The sequence below is a fragment of the Lontra canadensis genome, unplaced genomic scaffold (assembly GCF_010015895.1).
Source record: "Lontra canadensis isolate GAN:19392208 unplaced genomic scaffold, GSC_riverotter_1.0 scaffold8, whole genome shotgun sequence".
Classification (NCBI taxonomy): domain Eukaryota; kingdom Metazoa; phylum Chordata; class Mammalia; order Carnivora; family Mustelidae; genus Lontra; species Lontra canadensis.
Window position 1 is genome coordinate 30,288,768 of NW_022631002.1, and position 20,384 is coordinate 30,309,151.

Below are 20,384 nucleotides of genomic sequence, written 5' to 3' on the forward strand. Positions count from 1 at the left end.
TCTCTCTTTGTTTCTCTCTCTCTCTCGAATAAATAAATAAAATCTTTAAAAAAAAAATCCATTTACAGTACTTAAAAACAGTTCAATCTGTCAGTCTCTGGCTATCTTAATATTTGGGGACTTTTCTCCCCCACCATGCAGGCTGCTGCTGAATCAGCAGAAGCCCAGACCATCCGCTCCGTTCAGCAGACCCTGGCGTCCACCAATCTGACATCCTCGCTCCTTCTCAACCCTCCGCTGTCGCAACACGCAACGGTGTCAGCCTCCCCTCAGACTCTCCAACAATCGCTCCCTCGGTCAATCGCCCCCAAACCCCTAACCATGAGACTCCCCATGAACCAGATCGTGGCATCGGTCACCATCGCAGCCAACATGCCATCGAACATTGGGGCCCCGCTGATAAGCTCCATGGGAGCGACCCTGGTGGGCTCAGCCTCCTCCACCCAAGTGAGCCCTTCCGTGCAAACCCAACAGCAGCAGATGCAGCAGCAGCTGCAGCAGCAGCAGCAACAGCAGCAGCAGCAGCAGATGCAGCAGATGCAGCAGCAGCAACTGCAGCAGCACCAAATGCATCAGCAGATCCAGCAGCAGATGCAGCAGCAGCATTTCCAGCACCACATGCAGCAGCACCTGCAGCAGCAGCAGCAGCAACAGCAGCAGCACCTCCAGCAGCATATCAGCCAGCAGCAGCTGCAGCAGCAGCTGCAGCAGCACATGCAGCTGCAGCAGCTGCAGCACATGCAGCACCCGTCCCAGCCCTCCCCCCGGCAGCACTCCCCCGCCGCCTCCCAGATGACGTCGCCCCTCCCCGCCATCGGGAGCCCCCAGCCGGCCTCCCAGCAGCACCAGTCGCAAATACAGGCTCAGACACAGACTCAAGTACTGTCGCAGGTCAGTATTTTCTGAAGACGCCCGCGGCAGAGGCAGGTGCGCTCGGCGGCGGGCGCACGGAAGGAGGGTCCACCGCGCGCCCGCGGCCGCAGCTCGTAAGTTGCTGTCGGTGACGCGGAAACGTGTAACAGATCACATGGTCCTCTCAAGTGTCTATTAGATAGGCAATAAGAACACAGTGTAGCTGAGTATCATCTTCTAGCTGACTATAAATCACTTTGTTTTTAAACAAGAGAAGCTGTGCTCTTTTATGTGATGCCTTTTTTTATTTATTCAGGCTATATACCTACAATATGTGAATCAAACAGTTTAACGAATCCTGGGACATACTGATGACTGTAGACTGGCCTCTCTGAGTCATAGAAAACGGCCTTATTTCCCCCCAGAAGTGAATAAACCACACTTCGAGGCTATTTGAACTTCCGGAGCCCTAAAAAAATAAAAAAGCACAGTCCTAATTACCTGAAATATGAAGATCCGGTTTCATACAAACATTTGTATGACGTGAATCGTTGATGGCATTTTTTGTCATGAAAAAAAATAATGTAAATCACAGACTTTTGCCAAAGCTCTTATTTTTTTTCCTAAATCTCTCCAGAAAAGAAAAAAAAAAAATACAAGTGATTAGATTCCATTATTGACTCATTTCCACTTTTTTAACCCATGACTTCTCCAAATCAGACCACAGTATATGTTGTAACGATATCTATGGCCACTGTTAGCCCATTATACTCATTCCAATTAGAGGAAAAGAATGTGAATATTATATTCTGTGTTTTGAGTGACAAGTTTCGAAAAATAAAAACACTGTATTTTTAAAAAGGGAAATGCACTTAAATGAAAACAGTTATTACAAAAAGTTAAGATTTAAAAAAAATGCAAGAGTTTTTATTATGATGTGATACCGGTAGAATATTTAAAAAACGCACCACATCTGAATAATCAATGTAAATATTTTCTTTCAAAGTTGTAAGTTTTCATATCATGTGTTGTAAAGTTTTCATAAACGAGGCTTTAACGTAAACACTGGTGACATAAACCATTCATTGCTACGTTGCTTATTGTGTTTTTATGCTGTTTTATACTTTTTTATGAGTTACGATAGCAGCAATTAAGTTGTTTGTATTTTGCTTAACTAAAACAAAAATGCTTTTATCTTGCTATAGAATAAACACATTTCAGTAAAAACTGTGGACTGTATTTTGATGCAACAACCAGGAAAATGTTCACTTTTCAAATAAAATGATATGTCAAATTTCACTTTCGGTTCCTTGAATACGTATATGATGGGAAAGGACGCCACATACCAACATTTATATGAGCCAAAGCATCATCTTCTGTGTTCAGTTGGAAATAGGATATTCGTTGCTAGGAATTTGGATCATATGGTCTAAATTCAGGACCTCTTAAGAAAATCGGAATTTTTTTTTTTTTTTTTTAAATGATCATTTTGTTAAGATGCAAGTGGCAAGGTAAGTATAGAGGAAAAAGTGGTTGTCCTCTGTCTGGGGCTAGAACTTCCGGCATTGTGTTATTGCTATTAAAAAGGATGGTGAAAATAATTATTTCAGTGTTCATTTCTTCCCCCCTTTTCTTGCTCTGTAGTGGCTCCTCTTTGAGAACAGTGTGAACCACTATCCCCAGTTGTCTTGCATGATTAATTACAGCATCTGTCCTGTCAGAAGCTATAATGAAGAGGTCTTGATAAAAATTGCAAATTACCACTGGCAACAGTCTTAAACTGCTTATGATAAAATGAAAATTAAAAACAGAAAGTGTCAACCCTGACCAGAATCCTAATCTGGCAAAAATGAGGGTGTGGGTTATGGTGTCCATAGTTCCTGTGCGTGAGACATTCAGAAAGAACGGGATATGGATTCCTCAAAGTTGTTGTTGTATTTCAAAGAATATTTACTGTATGTTGTGGGCTATGAATAATGAATTCAGCTTTCAATATTTCATAATCCTCTTGTACTCTGTATTATGTACAAATATTGAACAGCAAGAGATTCTAATTATAAATTTATAGATTTCTTGCTGTAGGAAAATTTATGTCTAAATTGAAGCTTTTCATAAGATGTATTAGTTGACAGGTATCAGTGTTCAAACAGTCTTAGAACGATGCCTAATCACATCTACAAGGAGGCAATTGTGTTCCACAAAGAAATGATCTGCCTCCGACCCATCAGAAGCAGAGCTGATGGTAAGAGATTTTCTGTGAATTGAAACTAACATTACATAACAATAAGAACCATTTTATATTCTGTTGTGAAACCTTTAGACAAATGTCTTCAAAATTAATTGCTAAACTACATGTGACAGTAATTGTGTATTAGTTCTGTCATTGTCATTTTGAAAACCCATGAAGTATTGCTTGGGAAAAAAAATGTCACTAGTGATAAGACTTAATTGCAAGCGAAGTCTGTTTTCAACTGTTTGCAGTTAGAAGCAGGTGTTGCAACATCTATTAAATGATTTTATAAATCTTGGGTTTTATCACATTTGATTAAATGCTGCTAAGCCACTGACGGTCCATTTCAAGGGGAAAAAAATAGTTTAATGACTACAGTTTAGGAAAATTAATCATCAGGCAAAACTGTATGTTTAAAATGTCAAAAGGCTTGAATCATGAAAAGACTTCTCCAACCTTGTCACCTGATTATTTTTCTCAGGATTCGCTAAATCATATTATGGAACAACCTGTATTTCAGTTTATACATGTGACTGGTTCCTAGTCCGGAAACGTCAGTAAGTACTTGCCGTGCTGCTTTGGTTACAGGTCAGAAATAAATCAGGGCAATGAAAAATAAGGCGCGAGAAATGTGGTAACTGATTAGTGGGATTTCTAAACGGTCTAACTGCCTTCCCTCCTAAGTGGTCTCGGGCATTAAGGAGGCTCCTGCGCACTACCCACCCCCCATCACGCACCCCTCACCTCACAACCCCGCCCCATCTCCATCACGCACACCTTTTCTCTCCCCCCTGCCAGGTTACTCCTGCTAAACACGTTTCCTTTTTCGCATTAATCATATGATGGAGGAGCATAAGGGGGTTCTCATTTTTAGCTGACACGGGGTCATTAGTTCTCAACTCAAAGAACAAAAGCTTAAATGCCTTCGTGCAGCATAATTTCTGCCATATATTACTACCACCTGACGGAGGTTTGAAGGCGTTCTAGACAGATGGATTAATATCTCAAGTTTAAGTAGAAGTCCTCTGCTGTGTCCATTCTGCGGGCTTCAGACCTCTGAATGGTTTCTTTGCTGTAACTCACTTCATGGAGCATTTTTCAGCACTGGACTTCAATCTAACCTTTCCTCCCCCCCCACCCCTACCCCCACCCCCTTTGTTTGGCTTTTGTTTCGCAACAGCTGTTATTATCGGGTTTGGTCAGCTGTGATTGCTGGAGGCAAAAGAGGACCAGATGGTGTTTTGCTATGCATGAATGGCGAGTTAGAGGCGTTGAGATTGAATAGGCCAACTTTGAATGGTGTCTGTGCACCACCTGCCTGCCTGGGCTGTGGCGTCCGCATCACAGTAGCGTGATCTGCCAGCGATCTACGAGAATCGGATGGGAAAGTGGGGCGCTGGGGTGGACAGTCCCCGTATTTATTGATCTTCCATGCACTCACAGAATAATGCAGTGTACAGTCAATTTGAGTTAATTGGATATGACACAGCATGAGCGTGCAATCTATCACTCTAGAATTCTGGTTCGCTTTCAGGATTTCATTGCTCACACACACACACACACACACACACAGTAATAGCAGAAATTAGCGGGCTAAGTAGACACAAGTTTAAAAAAAAAGTATGTCTAAAATTACAGACAGGAGTCTCAAGGTTGAAGTGTGGGGAAGGGAAGGACATCTTGTGAGGATGCTTGTGGCTTGTGTCAGCTAACAGTGCAAGGTAAAGAAAAGCTATGATCCGGGTGTGTTCAGACAGACAGCCCTCCCAGTTGTTAGTTACCCATCAAATATTACAAATTGGTTTAAAAAAAAAAAAAAAGTGCCTTACTGGGAAAATCACACGGATGCACAACCAGATTAGTATTCTCTTAGAAAATATTCCTAGATAGTTTTCACCCCTCAAATATAGTTAGCTTGCCAACTATCTGAAATAACCTTCAGTATTAGGCACTTTCCCTGAATTTTCAAGTCCGTGAACTGTTCAACCCATGTTGATTGTGATCCTACAGGTGTGAAGGCTATGTGTGTGCCAGCATGTTGCGGAGGGGAAAAGCTTAACCACCCACGAATCATGGAGTGAGATAGGCAGACAGGCACTCCATTTGCCTACTGCCCTAATTACTTAAATTTACTTCTGCTACATGCAAAACACTGTGATGGGTCCCAAAGGAGATGCAAAAATAAACAAGACCTTCTGTTTACTTTGTATAGATTTGAACTTTCCATAATAAAGATTTAAAAATTAAAAAATAATAATAATAAGCCATCTTCAACATCAGGAACATTTTGTTTATGATGGCAAAGAAATGTACCCCCCAGATAGAATGATGAGTGTGCCAACAAGAGACATATAGCACATTGTTCTGGGTGGGGGTTTTTTGGGTTTTGGTTTTTGGGTTTTTCTTTGGTAATCTAAGAAATTGAACATTTATTGAGAAAGGGAAGAGGTCGCAATTGGTTAGGGGTATTAGGAAAGACTGCATGGGATCATTGGCATTTAAGATGTACCTCAAAGTTTGGGTGGGATTTCAGTGGTCCAGGATGGAAGTAATATCAGGACAAGCAGAGCAGAAGAAAAGCCATTCAGGTCGATAGCACCAGCCCCATCAAAACAGCAGTAGACAGTATAGCAAACTGGATACACACTGCTTCTGGGAAGGGGAGCAGGAGAATGTACTAGAAAGGAAATTAGGAGTTAGATTTGTCAAAGACCTGGGTAAGCGCGGCAAGGGACTTGGGCTTAACTCAAAAGGCTCTGAAGTCCAAATGAGTAAGCTATGATCGAGATTGATAAAATGCATGAAAGGTTTTATCAACTGACTTCTAAGAAGGGGGTATCCAGTTGGCATTGAAGCAGAAAGAAAAACAGAACAAGATTCCCACTTGAAAATGTACCTCAATATTCTAATGACTCACATACCTCAATAAATCTGTCAATTCATGTCGTCTCACCTTACCCCACATCTACCTTCCTGGTGCAAGAACACACCAACGACACAGCCAAAGGAAGGAATTTTGGGCAACGACTGTAGAATAGCTTTATCCCTACATTAGCATCGAGAGGGAGATCATTTTTCTGTGTTTCTGCTGTGAAAAGAAAGCTATTTTCACCACTGCAAAAAGTACCTCTCTTGAACTCAAATGTGATGAATGATGAAAAGAAGCCCGTGCTTTGTTGCTGAGTAAAACCTCAGGCAGGCAGCACTGGGAGGGATGTTGGTTATGGTCTCAATTTAATTTCAAAGACGAACCTTCACAGATAGAAAACGTGAATGTGGATGTACACTTCTTAGCAGAGGAATAATGCTTTTCTGTAAAACATCTCATTATCCCTAGGATGTGTATCGTGCTCTGCCCTTTTCAAAGCAGTTCCCTTTCTAGTTAGGCAGGTGTTAAGCTCCTGTAACAAATTAGGAAACTGAGGCACAGAGAGAGTTGTAACGTGTTCAGTAGCTCTGCTTAGAAGAGGCACAGTCGGAACTGGAATGGAAATATTCTCATATTTTTCTTTCCTGTGATTTCATCTTCTAATACTTGCATAGGAATGGCATATCTAAGATACGTACTTATATCTGTTTTATATTGGTATACAAGATAGGCAAATAGATATGTGTGTGAATAGATGATAGATATAGAGATAACAGATGATAGATAGATAGATACTTGCATAGATGACAAAAATCCATCAATACAAAAGAGAATAGTAACCCATGTTTTCCTTATGGCTGGACAGACCTTAAACCGTCTGTGTTCTCCAAGGGGCGTCATGCCACATGGCAGGTTTTTGAGCGTGAATACTTTCCAGTCAGATTGTTTTCTCTACCAAGGTCTCTCTGTAATTATTTTGTATTCAGGCAAACAGCTTTGACCTGTGGCATTTGAGCGTTAGGACCAGAGTTAGCCCAGAAATGCCAAAGCATGACACCATACCACCTGTGCAAAAAAGAGGGAAAAAATTGGGTTTGAAGGAAATTGGGATGGGTGAACATCAGGTAGATGTGTGTCATTATGCATTATTTAGGGCCTCCTGTGAATCAATATTGAGCAAGGGAAATCAATGCCCGTATAGGAAAGGCATCTCCTTAGGGATTATACGATAGCGACCCTGCCTACTGTTTTGTGAGTGACCGCTCCATCTCTGCGACCACAGCCCCTTCCGCGCCAGCTGAGCGAGGTGGACTCTATCCCAGGCCACCACTTGTTAAAGGAAATACATAGGTGAGGACCTCGTTAATCCTTTGTCCCCTGTCTGCAAGATTTTGTTATTGCCACAACTTTAAACGAACGGAGCTCTAAAGCAATCTCATAGTCACTTGCTAAAATCAAATAGAAATGAATGACAATTCTAGGGGCGCCTGGGTGGCTCAGTGGGTTAAGCCTCTGCCTTCAGCTCAGGTCATGATCTCAGGGTCCTGGGATAGAGCCCTGCATTGGGCTGTCTGCTCAGCAGGGAGTCTGCATCCCCCCCCCCCCGCCTCCTCTCTGCCTGCCTCTCTGCCTGCTTGTGATCTCTCTCTCTGTGTCAAATAAATAAATAAATAAAATCTTGAAAGAAAGAAAGAAAGAAAGGAAGAAAGAAAGGAAGAAAGAAATGAATAATTATTCTAAAACCCAGAACACCAGGCATGAGCATTCTGGTGAATGAATATTTTGGGGGCAGGAAGGGCTTTCATTTGCAAAGTGAGTGACTTATACTGAGTCCACAGAGTCCTGGTTATTTTGAGACGCACATCTTACGCTTACCTTAAGATTTTTGGCCCACTTTTTCTTTCTGGTCAAGTCGCCTCGCATCTAAGGATCTATTGTTACCCGGTAAGATTCTTTCTGATACCCGTCCTTGTTACATGTCATGCCTCTGACATGCAGAGAGAGTCTTAATTTTCACTTTGTCACAATGAGAGAAAATGATGCCATGTTCTAAACCTGTCTTAATTGGTAATTTGCAAATTTGATACAAGATCTTAGTCCAAATCATTCAGGCCTGCTGTTCCACCCCCGCCCTCTCCGCTCATTCTTAATCCTCTCCTCAGTAATTGCTATTGAGTATGTAGAATCCCAGGGGACAAATAATAGCATCTGAGGATATTACCTACATGTAGCCCGACCTTGGGTGTGCTTTTTTGGATGCCAAATTAAGACATCCATCTTTGGATGTTTGGACAGTTACCTGGAAGGACTGGCACCATTTTCTCCATAATAACATTTTTATAAATTGTGTCCAAATGCTGGCATACCTAGCATGGGACTTTTTAATGATGTTCAGAATGTGTTGGCCAACTAATGTGAGGAGAGCGATCGTTCTTTTCAAAGCAGAATGTAATTCTGTGGGGGAAACGTGCTAGCCTTTCATATGCAGAAAATAAAATTGTTGCTTAAGCTATTTGGAGGTAGAAATGTCTTACCCCCCCCCCAAAAAAAAGGTGTGTTTTCTCACAGTTTAAATCCTAAAATCCAAGTTAGCAAGGAGATTGGGATGATTAGCAGGAAAAAATTTCAGGATTGAAATACACTAAGAAAAGGTGGCTTCTACTAGCCATCTTGCTTCTAGGTCATTGAGAGCCCTGCTTGGCCTCAGTCAACTAGTAGACACAAACAACCAGAATGACTTTCAGAATGGGTGCAAATGATCTTTTTTGCATTGGGTTAACTTCTCTGAAGACATGTATTTATAGGTTGTGCCTGAAGTTTGTTTATTGCTGAAGAACATATTATTTGTTGGGGACAAAATATGTGCTTTGTTCATATTTTGAACAGAATAGGGAAGTCAGACTCTTGAGAAGGTAACTTTCTACAGAGGTTTAAATTCTTTTTTCTTTTTTTAAGTTTTTTTTTTTTTTAACAGAGAGAGAGAGAGAGAGCACAAGCTACGGGGCAGAGAGAGAGGGGGAAGCAGGCTTCGGACGGAGCCCGATTCAGGGCTTGATCCAAGGGGGCACCTGGGTGGCTCAGTGGGTTAAGTGTCTGCCTTCAGCTCAGGTCATGATCCCAGAGTCCTGGGATCAAGTCCCACATCGGGCTCCCTGCTCAGCGGGGACCCTGCTTCTCCCTTTGCCTACCACTCCCCCTGCTTGTGCTCTCTCTCTCTCTCTGACAACTAAATGAATAAAATCTTTAAAAAAATAAATTCTTGAATCAAAACTGCTTCAAGATCAGAGTCACGTTTTTTTAAAGTTGTTCTCTGTAGTTGCTAAAAATTTTTACAAAGTGAGGGGCCTCTTCCTGGGGAAAACTTCCTTTGGGGATTTCTGGATGCGAAGGCTGGCACTCCCAAGACCTCACCAGCACTTCCCCGGGGGAAATTCACAAAGCACCATTTGGTCAATTTCAAGTGCCTACATCACTGTCACTCCTGCAGGAAATGAACCCAGCTCTCCAGAGCATATTACGCATGCTCGGTGCTACACAAAAACTCTGCAGAAGTGTGTCAGGGGTCTGCACACGTTGGCCGCGATTCCTGCAACAGGCCTGAGCTGACAGGTAAGTAGGAACTACGTCAGTGAAAGAGAACGCAGCCCAGGAAGGAGGAGATCATTGGATTCCTGTGGTTTCTGGGGGCACGGGGAACAGCCTTGAAACTGCTTGGCCCCAGAACTAATAAGCTGCATTTTGTAAGCCTGTATTCTTAGAACAACTAAGAGTTTTATGTTTGATACAGATGGTGTTTATGTGGAGTATACGAGCTCAGCGTGAGAAGTAGTCATAAAACAGACTGGGGTTTGGTATAATTATTCACAATTACTATTGTATAATTGGATGCCATAACTATTATATAAAAAATATTTTAAGAAGTAGACTCTGTTCATACTTTCATAATAGTTCTTAACAATAAGAGACATATGCTGTAAACATCGTAACATATTTTATGGTGTTTACAAACTTCTACAAGGTTTGGCAAAGTTGCAAATATATAAAGCCCAGGTTCTCCTTCTTGGCATCCCTAGGAAAACCAGTTGCCCTTATTTGCTTCCAGTAGCAAGCCACCTGGGACTTGAGGAGCCAACTGCTGTAGGCCACTGAAATGAATGAATAGTTGTGGATATATCAATATTTTAGCAGTTAAAAAAAAAAAAAGGAAAAAATGGGTCTGTGCTGTTAAAAGCACCCAATTCTTCAGTTTTTTCCAAGCAAAGTTCTGTTACGCCACATTGTGACAACTGGCACGTCGGCATAATGCTTATTTTAATGTTTCTGGATGGAATTAGTGAATCTACAGACATCAGATCATTATACACATAAACTCTTATGTCTTCTAATAGGAAGAAAAGATGAGCCTATGTCCCTATCACCCCCAAGCTACAAAACCAACACAAAGAAAATTCATTAGCGTTTTAAGCGAAACTTCATTTCCTTTTAATTGCATTTACAAAGCAGGTCTGTGTCCGTGAGCACAGCAGCTCTTCTCGCTGGGAACAGTAGAGCATGGGAAGTAAATTTCAGAACAAATGACTTCAGTGAGAATCTTGTTTTCCAATGCATGTGTAATGGACACTGAAATCAATGCAGCTCTCTCCAGTGCCCCCCCCCACTCCTACTCATGGGTGGCATCCACTGCTGAACTTTTGCCTGATTCTTGAGGGTAATTATTGCACTCTGATGACTGGAGTCTTTATTACAGCGGTATCGGGGCTTTTCAACGTTCCTGTGTTACCATCAAGAATTGAGAAGCATCTTTACCGTCTGGACCCCTCTCTAATGTCCGCGATTCCTAATGCAGAGGAGTGAGCGCCAGGCTGGAGACTATTACTCACATACGCTCGCCCCTTGTGGCTCCGAGGACCTTGCCAGGTGACAACAAGCATGATGTCTTCTGCCTTAGCAGCCAGGAAGAGTGAGAGTTAGCTCCCTTGTTATGACGGAGGCCAATACTGAATGTTCCAAGCCTAGATTGAAACGACCTGTTTTAGGCATGGTTTCCGAAAAGGAGAACTGCTCCTGGTTGTCCTCCTTGGCCCTGGAGGAGGGAGGCAGTGAAGCATGGCTTTGGTACCCTGCTGCATTACGCCTGGGTGTGCGGCTGTCTGCAGCCTTCCAGAGATTCTCAACTGTCTTGCTGTTTCCTGCACCTGGAAGATGGCCAAGAACGCTCCTGACTCCATGAGTGCGGCCGCATGTATAATCAACTCTGGGATCAGGTTCTCTTGCAAAAGAGAATATGAATATTCAATAAGCAAGGGTGCTCAGAATTTTCCCTCCTTGGAGCTGCACTGGCACACCCTATTTTTTTTTTAATAGATCAGATAAACATGCATATGCATTTATGGACTACTAAGCTTAACCAATATATCACAACTGTTTGGTTTATTTGACTATATGTCACCCCTTTTAATCAACCTGGCTTAATTCTACAGTTCAAGCAGCAAGCAGTCCAAGGGACTGTTAATGAAAGAGAATAATTGTCTTTTTTTTTTTTTTTTAAGATTGATTGATTGGTCAGAGAGAGAGAGAGAAAGAGAGAAAAAGAGAGAGCGCACAAGCTGGGGGAATGGCAGGCAGAGGGAGAAGCAGACTCTCTGCTGAACAAGAAGCCTGATGCGGGACTTGATCCCAGCATTCTGGGGCCATGACCTGAGCCAAAGGTGGATGCTTAACCAACTGAGCCACCCAGGCATCCCACAGTTGTTCCTTCTGGTGTTAGTCTCGGAGTTTAGGATTTTTATTTCCAAGACCCTAGTTTCTGTTAATGGCTCACTGTGAATGTGCTACCAATTAATTAGTCTCACCTTTTCATGTTTACAAATGTTATGATTTTTCTCTGAGCTTTATGAAATGGAGTATCAATGGACTTGACTTCTTATGCTTTATCCCATTATCTTATTGGCTCAAGTGTAGGCATAATATTAATAATAGGATTCTCATTCATTCATGCATCTGTTCACAAATATTTATGTGGTGCCTTTGCTCATGGAGCACTTGAGTTAACACACAAATAAGCACTTAATGATTATCTTCTTTGTTGTATAGGTTGCTACCTATTTAAAAGCTCGTGGCATGCAGGGTCTTACATTGAATCTTTCACAGTCCCTCATCACCAAGGAAAGTGCTGGGTCCACAATGGATGCTTAAATATGTTGGTTGACTGATTTTTCAGATAATTTTCATGTGAAATCAAGAAGAGGACTTTATTGATTTTAAATAAGAGTTCTTAACTTTTAATCAACATTTACTTTATTAATAATTCTTTAGTTTAAGAGTAGTATGTTAATAACAGTTAGTGCAGGGGGATGGCAAGATGACTTCAAATGATCTGTCCCAGCCTCTGGAGCACTGGGATGGTCCCCAAAATCCAGCTTCACAAGAAGCACGTGAGAAGGAGAAGTTGAATTGGATTTTCCCGTGGCCCCTAAGAATATCCCAAATTTGACCATGACTCTTAGTGCTATCTCAAGCTTAAGACGTTTGGTCCAGGCCCATCTGGCTAAGAGGGAAGAAATTCCAAATTGACATTGCGCTAGCTTATCTCACCTCCAAGAAAACAGGACTTCTGCCTTCCACGTTGATCTTTCTCCTTGCATCACCTCAAGCCTTTTGTATGTCATTTGATCCATAAAACTTAACCCTTTTAATTTTTTTAAGTAGAAGTGATTCTGTACCTCACGGCTGCATGAACATTTTCTCTTTCTTTGGCAATAAGCAACTTTTGGTGGAAGGACGATGCCTTCTACTTCTTTGGAAGCCCCACAGCAGGTGCTCAAGAGATAGTGTTTAAAGAAATAGAATTAACAAAATGGATTATTGTGTTCATTCCTGTTTTAATTAGGACTCTCAATTGTGGGAGATTAAAAATCCAAATCAAACTGGCTTAGGGGAAATAAGGGAATTTATCTGCTCATGTAACTGAAAAGTCCAGGGATAGAACTGGCTTCAGGCACAGCTGGTACCAAGAGCACAGACAAGTCATTAGGGCTCATTTTTTTCTGTCCTCCACTGTGTTATCTTCATCCTCAGGTTCCACTCATTGACTTCTGGAAGTACTGGCTTACAATAATACCCTTACCACTGGCATTCCCAGGAGGAAGGAGAATGTAGTCTCTCCCCAACCCAGTAAAATCTGTGTTAGGTTGGTTCTGATTGGGTCTTGTGCTCCAGCAGAACCAATCACAGTGGACTAGGATAATGTACCACTCTGATTGGCTAGGCTCAAGCCACGTGTTCATCCCTGGAGAGGATGGATTTCGCTCCCCTAGAAGTACATGGAGTAAGAACAGGGAGAGGTTGTTCCCTTCTGGGAAATTAGAGAATTGTCGCTAGAAGAAGAGCAAGTGGATTCTAGGAGGCATTGGCAGTGCAAGTAACACACTTTCTGCAAAGGAAAGTCCTCTCATAGAGCTGGCTGATTCAAAGCATCTAACAGGAGTCTGGGAAAAGGGTAAACTTGCCTTTGGTGTGTGCCAACATAATTAGTTTTGTGGCTTTGGGGATGGGTTTGCTCTTGCTCTCAGCCTGCCTTTTAAGTGAGGACATTGCCTGGAGTCAACCGTATAGTCCATCCCGGAAAATTGAGGCCGTATGACCCGCCTATTGTTCAGAATCTCCGTGCATGGTTTTATGTATATAAAATAAAGAGAGAGAGTCTTCTCTGCAAAACCTACCAAAACATCCAAGCTCACTTGCCTCCCCTCTTGAGCTCCCCTGTGTGACTGTTGAATAAATGATTGAACATGGGACAGCACTTATCTTCCTAACAATAGCCCTGCAAACATCCAACACTGTCAGATGCTTTTCTGGCATTTGAAAGTGTGCCTGCAGCTAAACCATCTATTGAATGTTTGCTGTGACTAAGACCTCATGGACAAAGAAGGCTGTCTGTAAAGCTGCCATCATTTGGCAAAAGCCCTCTCTGTGGGGCCTCCTGTGGGAAGAGGAGAAGAAGACATGGTAGGTGACCCCTGCCCAAGCTCTTACACTGACTGTATGCTTTACATTCAGCACGACTGGGATGGACTCCAATTTGAGGACATTTCGGGTGTGGGCCTGGGAGTTGGGAAGCATCCTTGGCCCTCCACAGCCTAAGTGATATCCTGGAGGTTGCATTTGTCACTGGAAGGCTCTGTATCTTGACATCTTTCCACTTCATGCAAACTTCTGATCCAGATTGGATTTGCCAATGGGGACGTTGCCTCTAGTTTTTCAGTACAGCTATGTTTCCTAATTTTAAAAACTGTTGATATGGTATTTCAGAACTCTAAATGAATTATGAAGAGCTGATAATGAATTCCACAAAGCTTTGGCTTATTTTATTGGTAATGGGCACCACTTAGTGATGGTTTCCCTGCTCTTTGTGATTTTTCCTTGTCTGGCACTGTTTCCTGATACATTGGACAGGGTCCTCCGACATAGCCTTTCTGGCCAGAGTTGATGGACCAGGACACCTGTGCTTCAGTGAGCCAATCAGATCAACCCCTCCCAGAAATTGCCAATTGGAGGAGAGCCTGAGGGCCAATGGAGTGAAATTAATGTTAGCACTTTGCTAATATTCCCAGTCTTTTCTGTTAAGTATGCAGATTCCAGGCTACTCCCTGCAAAACTGATTCAGTAAGTTCGGATTGGAAGCAGAAACCAGTTTTAGCAAGCACACCTAGGTGCTTCTTATCTTCACGTTGATTTGGAAAATAACTTGTTGGAAGTCTAGGAATTTCCGCTCAGGGTTCTCCATGGTATGCTGGTCCTTCCTTCCCAAGTTCTTGAGAGTGCTCAACTCTTTATTCTATAAATAAATTTAACACATCCTCTTTTGTCTTTTAAATTGGCTAAAATTAGTTTCTCTTGCTTACAACGAAAGACTACTAATTTGGAAATATACCATGTCTCGAGGGACCAGTCAAAGGGCATTACATGTTGAAACCAGAAAGAGCTACAGATGAATATGGAAGAAGTTGATGAGCTAATTAAATCACGTTGCTAGCCGGTTGAAGACAATTCCATACTATGGTATGCCCTATAGTCATTTGTCCCGGGAAAGAGAAAAAACGTGGTAAATGAGGGAATCTAACACTTTGGGCAAACGAACAAACTGTAGCTATTGCTTTTGGAGTCCTCTATGACCTGCTATTAGATGTCTGATGCCTTCTTTTGCTTCCTATCATTGTATTTTCAGAAAGTGCCAACACCCCCAGGCTTTCCTGGTCAATATCCCCTTTGTGTGAGAATGAAGTGTTCAACTTCAGATGTAACATTGATATATGAGATAAACACATGGCTAAATTGGAAAAGCACCATGATGCGCCACTGGACAGCTAGATCAAGAAAGGCCAGTAGACCAAATGCTTTTTCCTTGAGCACAGAGTGAGTTCTTCTATTTTCATATAAAGTCTCTTAATTCCCAGGTAGTAGCTTCTAACCACTTAAGCGAGGTGAGCCTGTTAAATGCATGTGGATGTTCTTGCCAAAGGGCCAAAGTCTAGCAGTCATGTTACGTGGCTACTTGTTTACTTAGCCAGAAATCTCTAGCTAAACTTTAGTCTTAAGCACTATATTTGCAGCTCAGGCTCTCCAAATTAATAGCAATGCAAGAAGCAGAAATTTCCAAAGTGGGTGTTCTTCATAAGAAGGAAGGTCTTTTTATGAGGAGGTATGCATGCATATTTTACGGTCCCCGAGTGAGGGATATGTGCAAAGAAGATATCTATTTCTTGAGTTCTACTGTACTAGTGTACTGTCTCTTTCCCCTGTTCCCGAGAGCCATACCCTACAAATATCTTTCATCACCCCTTCCCCAAAATTTGGTTCATAGATGGGACTCTAAGTCACTCTAGATTTCCCTAACAGTACTGGGTTGGACTTATCTGACAGTGCGACCCTGGGCAGCCCAAGATAATTTGATATACAGAGTAACGGTGTCCACTATAATACATCAAACCCTTCTTCTTATTTCTCAATCTTGAACTGCCTTTTTGTCCCCTCACACTGACAGCCTGCTATCAATTCCAGCTGGGAGAACACAGCCTCGATATTTGGCAGGTAATTAGTTGGCTACATATCAGCAAGAGTTGGTCATTTTATTAAGCATGTTCACATCTTGTTAGCAGTTCCTCACCAGGGCCCATCAGCTCTGTGGCAGCTTTAGTTCACTCATCTAATATTAAGTCCCCTGGGTAATGAGGAATTGGGAAAGAACATTCCAGGGGAGCTGTATTTAGTGTTCTTATTTTGGCCTTGCAACTCGGGATCTGATATCAGCTCTAGGAGCCCCTTGTCAGGACGAAGTGAGATCTTATTTTGAGTCCCTACCCTACTCCCCATAAAAGTGTATCAGTTAAGGTTGCTCACAAGATACCAGAGTGGAATTGGCGCTATGAATTCTGAAAAGCTTTAAACCTTCTTTGATGCCTCCTCTGCTGTAGTGAGACTATCTTTAGATCTGTGCTTATAGCCTCCCCCAGTTTCGAGGTTGCGTTAACAAGGTTGTCGTGTGCCTTAGAGTTTGTTGAGACTTACCTATTGCTTATGTGTTAAGTAATGATTTCACTGATGGACAAGGCTAGCCTGAATTTTGAGGTTCATCTTCTACTCCTCCCCATGTTCATAGTGAAGTAGAATTTGCAGACTTGTTTGATTGCTTAGTATCTAGTCCCTTCTCTTGGTATCTGAATCCTGGTTCTTCCTTATCTGTGTGTGGCACGGGTGTTGCTGACTTCATTCGTGGCCCAAACTTGGACATACGAACCAGGCCCAGCCAATTAGAGCATCACATCTCATGGGCCACAAGAATAGACTTAGAGACCCGCATGGTCTCTAAGACTGGACACAGCCACAGTCTAAATCTCTAGGGAAGGGAAAATCTCTATCTGTCGTTGTTCAGAAGTAAGTGGAAGGTTATCGTAACCAGCTCTAGGAGATACACTCCCACCGCTGAAAATGGCGTCCAACAAAGGAAGGTGAAGATGATGCAAGAGCAAACCTGAGTGTGGGGACATGATTGAGGCCTCTTGACCCAGTTGTGCCATTGTAGGTTACAAACCTCTTGTTCTGAGCTGCTTTCAGGATTTGTTCTTTGTCTCTGAGACTTGTAAGTTTTACTATTAGATGTAGGGGTGTTGACCTATTATTACTGATTTTGAGGGGGATTCTTTGTGCTTCCTGGATTCTGATGCCTATTTCCTTCCCCAAATTAGGAAAGTTCTTGCTATAATTTGCTCCAGTATACCTTCTTCTTCTTCTTTTTTTTTTTTTTAAGATTTTATTTATTTATTTGACAGAGAGATCACAAGTAGGCAGAGCAGCAGGCAGAGAGAGAGAGGAGGAAGCAGGCTCCCCGCGGAGCAGAGAGCCTGATGCAGGGCTCGATCCCAGGACCCTGGAATCATGACCTGAGCCGAAGGCAGAGGCTTAACCCACTGAGTCACACAAGCACCCCTCCAGTATACCTTCCTTCCCCCTCTCTCTTTCTTCTTCTTCTGGGATCCCAATTATTCTCATATTATTTCACTTTATGGTATCACTTATCTCTCCAATTTTCCCCTCATGATCCAATAGTTTATCTCTCTTTTTCTCAGCTTCCTTATTCTCCATCATTTGGTCTTCTATATCACTAATTCTCTCTGCTGCCTCATTTATCCTAGCAGTAGCCTCCATTTTTTTATTGCACCTCATTAATAGCTTTTTTAATTTTGACTTGGTTGGGTTTTAGTTCTTTTATTTCTCCAGAAAGGGATTCCCTAGTTTCTTCTATGCTTTTTTCAAGCCCAGCTAGCATCTTTATAATTGTCATTCTGAACTCAGTTCTGACATCTTACTAATGTCCATATTGATTAGTTCCCTAGCAGTCAGTTCTGCCTTTTGTTCTTTTTTTTTGAGGTGAGTTTTTCTGTTTTGTCATTTTGTCCAGAGTAGATGAATGAGAGAACAAAATGCTGAAAGAATAGCAACGACCGCAGAAAAATATACACTAACCAAAATCAGAAGAGACCTGAAACCAGGGGAAGAAGCAAGGGAAAAAAATATGATCGGGCTGGTGAGTAGAACAGAGCCACACACTGGATTTTGGGTGTACTTTGGTCTGTTAGAAGAAATTGTACTCCAAAATTTTAAAGAAAATAAAACTTATATGTGTACAAAAAATAAGGTTAAATACAATGAAGGGATAGAATAGGACTATAAAAATGAAAATTAAAAAAAAAGATTTTTAAAAAGGTATTGATAAGATAAAATAGAGTAAGTTAAAATAGGAAAGAGGAAAAATTCAAAAAAAGAAAAAGAAAAAAATAACGAAAATTTTAAAAAATTCAACTTTGAAAGACTAAAGGATCATGGGAAAAAAGCCATGAATTCTATTTGCTTATTCCCCTAACACTGGTATTTTTCAGTTCTCATAGATCAGTAAGTTTGGTCTTGGCTGGATGTTCTTGCTGATCTTCTCGGGGAGGGGCCTGTTGCCGTGATTCTCAAGTGTCTTTGCCTGAGGCAGAATTGCATGGCCCTTGCCAGGGTCCAGGCTAAGTAATCTGCTCGGGTTCGCTTTAGAACTTTTGTTTCCTGAACGCTTTCTGTAGAGCTCTGGAGGAAGGGAATGAAGATGGCGGCCTCCCAATCTCCAGCCCGGAGGAGCGGAGAGCTCGGGGCCCCACTCCTCAGTGCACCTTGGAGAAAAGCAGCCAATCTCTCCCGACTCCCTGGTTTCCGGCCACACTCCGTGCTCACCAGGCCTGTGACTGAGCATTGTTATCTCAGGTGCACTGCCCTGTTTGGAGTCTCCAAACCCAACATATTCTTGCCGCGTGCTCCTGCGCTGCTTCTCCCAGTGGAGGAAGGGGGAAGGGTCTCCCCCGACTGCCACTTATGGGGCTCCTGCTCGAAGAGCGGTGGCCCAACTGTGCTTTGGATCATAGTTTATGACAACCCCGAGCTGAGAGCCCCTCCTCAGCTCTGTCTCAGCAGCCAGCATCCCAGTTCCCATATCTGGGAGCTCTGCCGCACTCAGACACCCCCAGGCTTTCTGTGACCCTGTGGGTCCTGAGACCACACTGTCCCTGCAAGGATTCCACCCCCCACTTAGCCACTGGAGCAACGTCCCTCCATGGAGCAGACTTCTGAAAGTTCTGATTTTGTGCCCTGCTGCTCTCTTACCCGCCAGTTAAGTGGCTCACAGAGGCTCCTCCCCCACTCCCCCACAGTCTGTCCTCCCAAATACCACCTTGGATTCACTTCTCCGCATGTCCTACCTTGCAAAAAGCTCTCCTGTTGCTAGAATTGCTGCTCTTCCTCTCTTCGACCTCCTGTTGAGTCTGTAGGTGTTCAGAATGGTTTGGTAACTATCTAGGTGAACTCCTGGGAACTGAGGAAATTTAGATCTCCTACTTGTCCGCCATCTTGCTCCTCCCTCCAGTCTGTTTTTTTTTTTTTTTCTTCATGCAACTTAGCACTTTCTGAAAGGACCCCATTCATTTATTTATTCTCTTGGATATTGCCTGTCTCCTTCCCCTAAAATGTGAGCTCCCCCAAAACTTAAACTATATTTGTTTTAGTTCCTATTGAAGCCCTAGTATGTAGAATATCACCCAGAACATAATGGCCCAAGGAAATAGTTGTGCAGTGGGATAAATTTTAATTAATCATTATTTTCCCTTTTTGCCTATGTGAACAAACATAACTAAGTCAGTCTCAGATTTTCATTGAGATCTGAGTGTAATATGGAGAGTTTTGCAATGCCCACCTGATTAAACTGAAAATTAAAGAGTGAGAGATGCTCAGAAAGAGGGAAAGTCTTGAAGAAAAAAAATCCCCAAACTCTTTTTTTTCCCCAAAGTACTGCAACTGATTTTCAATGTTTACTTCAGGGTTCCCTTTTCAGAATTCATTTTTCTCCCCCCTCCATCATCAATCATTGTCAATTTGAAAAAGTACAATACTTAGGGTCATTTATCTAGACCTATTGGAGTCTAAAATTATGCGACTTCAGTCAAATATATGTGAATAAAGACTGTCATTTCTGATTAATGACATGTGACTTGAATGTCTCACAAAATCATTTATGCCATCCAAGCTTTACAGAAAGGTTATTATGTAAGGTCTTCCCCCTCATGTTTTCTGCTTTTCTCTCTAAGAATCCTAGAGGATCCAATTTCTCAGTAGGAGAAAAAGCAAATGTTTAATGATTTCAGTTGTAATTGTTACTCTGGTCCTTGGTTTGCTGGACCAAGAGTATTTTTCAAGTTGAAAATTCTCTGCCACCGGATGGTTAGGCAAGCTTATGATGTTGCTGTTTTGCAATTTTTGTTGCCAACATAGCCTTCTCTATTATTGAAAAAATAATCCATGTAAGACACTAATCTTATTCAGTTGATGCAGAAAAAAGAAGAGTTGAAA

General features: G+C 42.2%; 1 protein-coding gene across 4 annotated transcripts in view; it reads left to right on the plus strand.

Moving 5' to 3' along the window:
• TOX3 (TOX high mobility group box family member 3) overlaps nt 1-2,151 on the plus strand; it is a 107,659-nt gene extending 105,508 nt beyond the window's left edge. For all 4 annotated transcript variants that reach the window (XM_032854484.1, XM_032854483.1, XM_032854482.1 and 1 more), the window contains exon 7: nt 142-2,151. In XM_032854484.1, coding sequence (XP_032710375.1) covers nt 142-906 — 765 coding nt within the window. In that variant the 3' untranslated portion in view covers nt 907-2,151. The remainder of the gene's footprint in view (nt 1-141) is intronic.
• Nucleotides 2,152-20,384: the final 18,233 nt, after the last annotated feature.